The sequence below is a fragment of the Xiphophorus couchianus genome, chromosome 15, assembly GCF_001444195.1.
Source record: "Xiphophorus couchianus chromosome 15, X_couchianus-1.0, whole genome shotgun sequence".
NCBI classification, from domain to species: Eukaryota; Metazoa; Chordata; class Actinopteri; order Cyprinodontiformes; family Poeciliidae; genus Xiphophorus; species Xiphophorus couchianus.
In genome coordinates, this window is record NC_040242.1 from 14,039,156 (window position 1) to 14,048,768 (window position 9,613).

A 9,613-nucleotide genomic window follows, 5' to 3' on the forward strand; every position below is an offset into this window, starting at 1 on the left:
GCTGAAGCAACATGAAGTTGTGGTCATATAAACATGAATGATTAAATAAAATCACATTCTAAAAGGAATATTTAGTCCATAAAATACGTGATCAAACACATACTGCACTGCACAGAGATTCATCAAAACAGTCAATAAAATTCTTACTCTGTGAAAGCACAAACAACTAAGAAATATTAGAGTCTGTGCCAAAAGAAGCAATCTCCCAGAATGCCTTTCAGCCCGGAATCGCCACAGAGCAGAAATTTATTAATTTGTCTTCTTTGCCTTTTTTGTGTGTCTGTTTGTTTATTTACTGTGACTATCGATGAATTCTACATGCAAGGTGGCCATGTTATATTTTGAGTTCAAGGCCAGGCGAGCAAGAAATCTCTTAAGTGTTTATCAGAGGAGCTTTTTGCAGCTTAGACCTTGAAAGTGTCAGCTTTTGAGTAAAAATGTCCTACTTATCTAAAGCAAATTCCGCAGTGCCGATAGATAGGAAACACCTTTGTGTTTATGCCTTATCGCAGTTTTTTTTTTTTTTTTTAAGTCCGAGTCCTGTTGTTCTACTGTTTTAGCCACCATTGAGATACTTGAAAAGTACAGTATTGAGTGAGGTGATAGTTTCTAAAACGTTTGAGGAACCCTGCTTTGATGACCACTAGAGCGCGTGTATGAGCTGACTCGGCCACTCAAAGATTAATTTAAATAAATGTGTAAAAGATAATTGCTTTTAATGGGGCTTGTAACTCATCCGCCTCTAATATTATATGGAAAAAAGATGCCAACTGGAGCAATTGGACTCATAAAACGTGACTCATTGTCGTCCTCAATGCAACAAATGAGAAATAAAACTATCATTTCCTTAATTATGACGCACAATGTAGAACAAGTGGGTGAGAGTTGTCATTAATTAATTTTTGTTAAGTGAGAGGATGGAAGTGCCACAAAATTTAAAGTTTAAAAGATTGATTTTTGTATTTTTTATTATTATATTATTTTATGTATTTATTTTTTACTTTTATTTTATTTTACTTGTTTATTTTTTATTTTTTTTTTGCTGAGGCCTGCTGTTTCTGTGTCCCTACATCTCGGTGCCTTGTTCTCAGACACGCCCCGATTCTCGGACACACATCCGAGCTGTGGAAGGCTATTAGTAGCTGTGAGCTGTCAATCAGCGCGGCCCGCCCAGGTGCTCCGCAGACGGGAAGCGCTTATGTGTTTCGCAGCCTCCCCCAGCAGCTGTGCAGTGGGATCTCTGTGGCTTCACGCAGGACCACCAAACGACAAAAAGGGCCAAAAATGTAAAGGATTAAGCAGCTTTGCATCGCTTGGTTAAAGTATGTGTGCTTTGGAAGCCTTAAAAAAGAAAGAAAGAAAGAAAAGAAACAATGCGTAAAGTTGCAGCTGCGCACCACGGACGTCCAGTAATCTGTGCGTAAAAGTGAGAGACGCTGAGGAGAGAAGTAAAACTTCGGCGGGGGATTTTTATTTCTTCCAGCGAAATGGATACGAAAGGCTGAGAAGGAAGGAAGGAATTTTTATTATTATTGTTGTTGTTATTTACTCTGATGTGGAGCGTTAAAGCTGCTAAAAGGGACACGCTCTGTGAATCTGTCCGCTATGCAGACTTGAGGTAAAAAGTAGGACATCGCCGCTCTACAACTTTTTCCTGCCATGCATCTGTTATGATCGACCTCAGCTCTGAGGCTCTCTGATGCCACAGCTCCAGCGGAGTCTGGAGTCACCTTTTACCGCTTACACCCAGCAGTCTACCTCTCACCATCACTATCGGCATGGACGAAAGCGTTGAGAACTTAGCTGGCAACCGCTGCGCGGACGCGGAGAGCGTCGGCCTCAGCGTGCTCAACTGGGAGCAAGTGCAGCGGCTGGACGCAATCCTGACGGGCTCAATACCCATCCACGGCCGGTGGAGCTTCCCCACTCTGGAGGTGAAGCCGCGGGACATCGTTAATGTTGTCCGTAGCCGCATGGAGGAGAAGAGGATACACGTCCGGGAGGTGCGCCTGAACGGATCCGCGGCCAGCTACGTCTTGCATGAGGATAGCGGTCTGGGATGGAAAGATTTGGACTTAATATTCTGCGCGGACCTGAAGGGAGAGTTGGAGTTTCAGTTAGTAAAAGAATTGGTCCTGGACTCTCTTCTGGACTTTCTGCCTGAAGGGGTAAATAAAGAGAAGATCACACCTCTAACCTTAAAGGTAATTACACATCAGCTCTTGCCCAGCAGAACTTGGGGAAAACCAGAACTTTTCAGCTTTTCAAAAACAGACCCTGGAAAATAATAATAATAATAATAATAATAATAATAATAATAATAATAATAATAATAATAAACTTTTGAACGTAATACCCCTAAATTGTATTTGAGTAGGCCTCACCAAAGTATAGGGTTGAGTTTGGTCTAAACTAGAAGCCTGCACATTTAAAAACGGGGTTGGTTTCCAGTTCAGACAGGATTCTGTCTAATCCAATTGGAGCCAGCGCTACATTAATCATTCGGCCCTCAGTTACCTGGATACCAAGGACTACCCTGACTACTAATGGCCCACCAACAGATGTGATGTCAAAACATCATGACTAAGATTTTTATCTGCACAAACAGAACTAATGTGGAGTTGCTGCAGCTGTCAACAACCAAAAGTTCATCAATTTCTTCTCCTTCCTACAAAACTTCTGATTGATAAAACCATAAACATAAATATGAACCTATGAGTCAGATTGGGTGTAATATCAGCTGGGGAGAAACGTTTGGACTACTGTAATGGCTGAAACTGCATTGCAGCTGCGAAGGGGAGTATAAGAGAGGGAGACGGGTTAGTGGGCCTCTGGGATGGATTAAAGGAAGGTGGATGGTTTTCAAATATTTCAAAAAAAAAATTGTAATGTGTAACGTGAGAATTGATTTGAACACTTGGTAGGGATACTCCAAAAAAGTAGCATTATTTATTACAGTTTTAATAATAAAATGTAATATATAAAATTTAAGCAAACATGATCATAAAACATGCTATAAATTTAATAGTAGTTTTCAAATAATCATGCAGAACATTAAACCTCTGCCAATCCAGGGCCAAATGTCAGACAATCCATTTATATCTCCTGTAGCTTCACGATTATATCTTTTAAAATTTTTCTACTTTAAAGAATGATTTTTACAATCCACAGTAGTTCTAAGCAGCTCAATTTGTCTTATTTTTAAGTGTCAGACAAGTGTAGTATTAGTAGCCTTTTTTCAGTCACCTGACCAGCAGTGCCCAGCAAGGAGAAGGGGCAATGTTGCATAGGATCATAAAATGACTTTAAATAATATCAGTGTGTTGAAACCTTAACTCCTAACTTTAAAATATTGGTAAGCAGCCTAATATTAAGTTACCAACATAAGAGGATTTTCATTAATATACACTTTCATTGTTATTTAAGTAAGATTATAGACACTGAATTGTCTTCTTTTTTTTCCACTGTGACCTCAATGACCCATAAAAGTGCCCAGATCAATATTTTCCATCTGTGTCAATGGCTGATTAGTCCCAATCTCTTTGTTTCTAGGAAGCTTATGTTCAGAAGATGGTGAAGGTTTGCAATGACTCAGACCGCTGGAGTCTTATCTCGCTCTCCAACAACCACGGCAAAAACGTGGAGCTGAAGTTCGTGGACTCTCTCCGCCGGCAGTTTGAGTTCAGCGTGGACTCCTTCCAGATCCGCCTGGACTCCCTCCTCCTCTTCTACGAATGCTCCGAACACCCCATGGCCGCCACCTTCCATCCGACGATCATCGGCGAGAGCGTCTACGGAGATTTCCCCACCGCACTCGATCACCTGCAGAAGCGGCTCATCTGCACCCGGAGCCCCGAGGAGATCCGGGGTGGCGGTCTCCTCAAGTACTGCCACCTGCTGGTGCGAGGTTTCCGCGCAGCGTCCGACGCGGAGATGAAACTGCTGCAGCGGTACATGTGCTCCCGCTTCTTCATAGATTTCCCCGACATCGGTGAGCAGCGGAGGAAGCTGGAGTCCTACTTGCAGAACCACTTTGTGGACCTGGAGGAGAGGAAGTATGACTATTTGGCCACGCTGTATGATGTGGTCAGGGAGAGCACGGTGTGTTTGATGGGACACGAGAGGCGCCAGACGCTCAGCCTCATCTCGTCGCTGGCACTTCGAGTCCTGGCTGAGCAGAACGCCATTCTCAACGCTGCCAATGTAACCTGCTTCTACCAGCCGGCTCCTTATGTGTCAGATGGCAACTTCAGCAACTACTATGTAGCGCAGGTTCAGCCGATCTACTCTTGTCCACTTTCACCTTCCCAGCAGTACTTTACTCCTTTGCAACATTCCTGGTATGCCACCTGGATGCCCTGTAACTAAACTTCCTGGATGCCCATGTAGTTTTGTGGAACTCGTGTCTGCATGGCAAGAATGCATCTTCTTGTCTTTAGTGTGAAACGAAACTGTTCCCTGGGTCAGGGTGCACAGAGAGAGAGGACTTAAAACTGATTGGTTTGTGGGTTTGGTAGATCAAATGTCTGCTGAACCACGAAGCCCTTCAAGATACGATAACTTTGTTAATTTTCCACAGCTTACAGGAAGTTGCATGCACATCTGAGCATTAAAAACCCAGAATATTCATCTCATCGAAACAAAAGGCACCAGAGTAGCCTGGTGAAAATATGGATTCATTCACATGGTTTCTTCTGCTCTGTGCATGTGTTGGTGTGTGTGTGCATGCGAGTGTGTCTGTTTGGGTGTGTAAGAGTCTTTACGCAGGCAATGCAAAAAAGAGGAACTGGGTACTGTTTACAAATCCAAAGATCTGCTCTAATGCTCAAGTTTTCTAAAAATCACGCAGTAAAAAAAAAAAAGAACCAACAAAACAATGCATGTTTTATTTCTGTGCGGGAATTGTTTTAAAGTGCCTATACCAAGCCAAAAAATAAATAAAATAAAAAAATAAACATTTTTAGGATTCATTATTACAGAAAAGTATCTTGAACTTAACATGATACTGAATGTATTTATGGAATTGAGAAAAATTCTCAAGGCTGAGTCAGGTCTCTTACACTGAGGGAGCTTTTGGAGCAACCCCCTTTTTTAAACAAGGAGTTTCTGAAGACTCTGCTCATCAGCACTTCTGCAGTGCAATTGTGTTGTGATTACCAAAGAGGAAGTAACATCATGATCTCATTTTCCGCAGAAGTCGCTTGACGGGGGCATGGGGGGTGGGTTGGATCAAAATCTTAGTAAAATAGATCTCAATAAATGATAGCCGAAAGAAAGAGGCTTGGATGCAAAACAGCAAATATTGAGACAACATAATAAGTATCTAAATTAAAATGAAAGTGGATTAATGCATGTAAACAAAAGGGGTATGATTTAATTGCTTTCTAAGAGACATAAAATGGTACAATAAGAAACACATGCCCATTTAGTGTAAGTTTCATCAGTGCACTTCTCTTATTTTTGCTCTGTAATGAGAATGCATTTAAATAAGTCAACATGGTGGTATTTTTACAATGCAAAAAGTAAATAACAATGAATGTTTACATATATGTAAAGGTACAGCTGGGTAACCAAAATGTTTTTAAAAAGCAGTCAAGCAAAAGATCAGAAACTAAATAATACAATACACTTTCCATTCATGATTTAACAAGAGATAAAGCAAATGAGGCAGATCCATATAAAATGACACTGGAAAGTTGTGAAAACATTGTGAATTTATATAATCATATTTAAAACATTTTTTTCCCCAATATTTAGCAGTAAAACTACAAGTATTTAACAATTTTGTATCATGGGACATTTGTTGCACTTGATCATCTCAATACATCTGGCCCTCAGGAACAATCTGCAAACAGAAAATACAAAATATATATATATATTTTTTTCATATCAATCAGTGGAACAAGTTCAGAGGCAAAAATGCTTCTCACTAGACAGCAAAGTGCAAGGAACTGCATTTATTCAGCCATATGCAACGTATTCCTTTACGTCACAGGTGTCAAGCTCCAGTCCTGGAGGGCAACCGCCCTGCAACTTTTAGATGTGCCTCTGCTGCACCACACCTGAATAGAATAATTGGGTCATTAGCAAGGCTCTGGAGAACTGATCTACACAAGAAGGAGGTAATTAAGCCATTTCATTCAGTGTTTTGTACTTGTGGCACATCTAAAAACTGCAGGATAGCGGCCCTTCAGGACTGGAGTTTGACATTCCCGCTTTAAGTCATTCTTTACCTGAATTGTGTTTTGTAACTGGCACTATCTCACTGAGATGGTGTCTCAAATACCAACTACAAATTCATATTTGAAAAATCAGTTACAAATTTCATAATGCATCACTCTCTTTTTGAAAATACAGCTACCACCAGATACCGGCAGTCTCATAAGCACAAATGCTTCTCTCAATAAAACTTGCCCATTACTAAAAAGGCAAATTCAGTGCAGTAGTTACATTAAGGTACTGCAGTTGTACTGCTGCTAACACACAATAGTTACTGAAGCATACCGGTACCATTAAATATCAAAGAACCATTGTAGAACAAAGCTGTCCAAAAAGCAACAGTAACATTCTTTTTGATTCTGCCTGGTTATAGGGTTTGCCAACATAATCGTAGACAGATAGACAGACAGACAGGCAGACAGACAGACAGAGATCATATGTGATCTTAAAAAGATCGAGAGCAGGATTTGAAGAAATGGTCTTCATATGTAAACTAGCAACTTCATAAACTTCACCGCTAAATAGAGAGATAAAAATAAATTCCTGATTTAAGGAACAATCCTGTTTCCTTTTAAGTGTATGTTTAGACCATTTTTGCCTCCTGGCTTGTTTTTCCACTGACTTAACCTTATGAACTGAGGTAAAAACAAAGATTAAAATGGCCCCATGACATATGAATGCACTCATAAAGACAAAGAAGAGTCAGGATTTGAGGGCTTTAGCTGATGAGGAGGACGTTCGATGAGTGGAAAAAGCGCGTAGCGCTCAGGATATTTCAACGGCAACAACTGGCTTTGGTCCTGTGCTGGATTTGTCTGACCCTCATGAAAAAAACACAGGTGCAGACATTCAAAATTTTAAAAAGCACTCAGCAAATTTTCCAAAACATGTCAGAACTCCTATTTTTATATGTTGTGATCTCAATTTTTTGTACAGAACGTGTCGGGGCTGGGGTAGCAGGCCGTGTGATGTATGTTTTTTTGTGTAAGTTTTACTTCAGATGATGAAGAGCAGCACAGCTGAATGGAGGTTTTATTGAATTAAAGTACATGTTTTGTTTTGTTCATGTGTGTGTGTGTGTGTGTGTTTCTGAATCGGGGTGTGTGTGCGTGTGTGCGCGCTCTGAGGTGTTGTGGACTTGTGCCGTTCAGACAAAACAATGATGATCTGACAGCTGTTCAGGTGTCAAGTTGACTGACTTGGTCAATAAAATCAAAAATTACTTGTTTCATCTAAAGTTTTCTGTTTTTTTTTCCTTCCCCCTTTTGAATTGCTCTTATTTGTAGACTTGGTTGCTCATAGAAAACAGAAAAGGGCACATTAAGTCAACGCTCTCAGGTGCCCACAAAATCCCCACTTTCACTGCCAGCTACTGACAGCTGAAGGATTTCCCCTCCAGAAGACGTCATTAACGAGCGTCAGCAGGTGTCATAACGCCATTTGCCAACTTCCTTGGCTTTGACTGAATCTCAAACAGCAGGTGGATGGCACGTTTATGCTAAGACCTTACTACCAGCAGAGCCTTGGCCTCCAAGAACACATGTTGGCCTGCTGAGTGGATCGGATCCAGGTCTGCATCATCTAATGCTCGCAAGCCTTGACCGCCAGCTGTCACTTTCCCTGCTGACGTTGAGACCAATGTGTCTTTTAGCCTCTTTTATCATCAAGATCTATTTTTTTTGTCTTTATCTCTAAATAATAATAATTCTGCTTAGTGTTTTAGACCTACACCGTAATTCTATTTTTTTTTCTTTCTCTGAGCTCACCTCAAAAAAAATGTTTTAAATAATTTCTGGATTTGCTTCAGTTTCATTGTTCCTTACAGAGGTTTCTTGATGAGTTTAAGCAGAGAAGTTGGGAGGAGAACAGAACCAGTGTTATCCCTGTTAAGAGGGAGTGAGTCTCTAAATATAGCCCCACCCATCTCAGCTAGTATAAGGATATTAGCCCGTCTACAAAAAGCTGATTAGCTTCCCCGTACAAGCGTGGACTCACACCTCTAGCTATAACACATACCTGTCCCACCTTCTGCCGTCTTTCAGGCTATGGTCAGCAGAAAGATCCAAAAAAAGAAACTCTGTCTACTTCCTTATCAAACACTTTAGAAGGAACTGACAGAGCGGGACTGGGGCCTTCAGAGAGTTGCACAATGAGAAACGCTAACTCATTAACACAGTTTAACTTAGACTGCATAACCTTGAACACTTTTTGAGTCTTGACGTGTGGACTTTGGCGAGGAAGTGCTTTGCGCAGGATTTGGGAAAAAAAAAATAAGTTCTCACATCTTGTAATTTCGCAATCTCAAACCTAATGTATTTTATTGGGATCTTATAAACCAGGGGTGTCAAAGTCAAATGGACGGAGGGCCAAATAAAAAATTTAGCTACAAGCCGAGGGCCGGACTGATCGAATGTTCATTGAAATTTTTTTAAATGACGCATATAGTCTAGTGAACCTAATTGAACCTACTGAAAACCTAACAAATATATTCCAATATGATCAGATAAATAAAGCAACATTTTCTTATGGCTCTGTCAGTAATCTTTAATTTTCAACAGACACAACTGAAATATTTTTAAAATATAATTGGATTGAAATACAATAAAATAAAGTGCAAAAATCTATTAATCAAAAACAGCACTTTCATCAAGGAGAAGTAACATGCAGTGAAAACAAATATTAAACTTTAACTTTTAAACTTGAACTGAGTAAAAACTCTAAATATGTGATTGCACAGTAATGTTCACTTGTTTGAGGTTGAGGGTGATACTTGGTGGTGTCCCATCTTTTCCACAAGTTCATCAATGTTCGGGGTAAGGCTCTGAGCTGAGGAAATCCTCAGAATTGAGTGAAGGTGTTCAGCAGTAAGTCGACTTCTGTGTGATGTTTTGTTCAGGTTCATCAAAGAAAACAGTTGTTCACACAGGTATGTGCTGCCAAACATAGACAACGTTTGAGCAGCCTGGATGCGCAGCTACACGTGTTGCCGGCGACACATCTAAATTTGCAGTACCGTAATTCCGCCACACGTAGCGCTAAGTGGAAAAATTCCAACGGTTTCTGAAAGGGGAGACGTTGCACTTTCCAGCAAGTATCGGGTTAATACTGTAACTTCGCAGCTGCAGCTGCAGAGAGTGTAATTAATCCGGGGGGCACTCCTTTAATAGATGGTATATTTCGGCAATAACTTGGTGGATATTGAAAGTTCCGGTTGTTATGGATACATGGGTAAGTACATCATCTCACAGAACATTTAAAGAACTACTTACAGTTCAAATAAGGAAGGTATTTTTTTTTCAGACGGGGTGCCGGCTTACTGCGGTCTGCGGGCCGGTTCTAATAATAAATCAAGATCATTCCAGGGGCCGTAAAAAACCTTCTCGCGGGCCGGATG

At 40.7% G+C, this 9,613-nt stretch overlaps 1 protein-coding gene across 1 annotated transcript; it reads left to right on the forward strand.

The window, feature by feature from the left end:
• Nucleotides 1-1,128: 1,128 nt before the first annotated feature.
• LOC114158924 (terminal nucleotidyltransferase 5A-like) lies at nucleotides 1,129-7,456 on the forward strand. The gene is made up of 2 exons (XM_028040846.1): nucleotides 1,129-2,204; nucleotides 3,553-7,456. The coding sequence occupies exons 1-2, from the start codon at nucleotides 1,779-1,781 to the stop codon at nucleotides 4,366-4,368; spliced, it is 1,242 nt and encodes a 413-aa protein (XP_027896647.1). The 5' UTR covers nucleotides 1,129-1,778; the 3' UTR covers nucleotides 4,369-7,456.
• The last annotated feature ends 2,157 nt before the right edge of the window (nucleotides 7,457-9,613 follow it).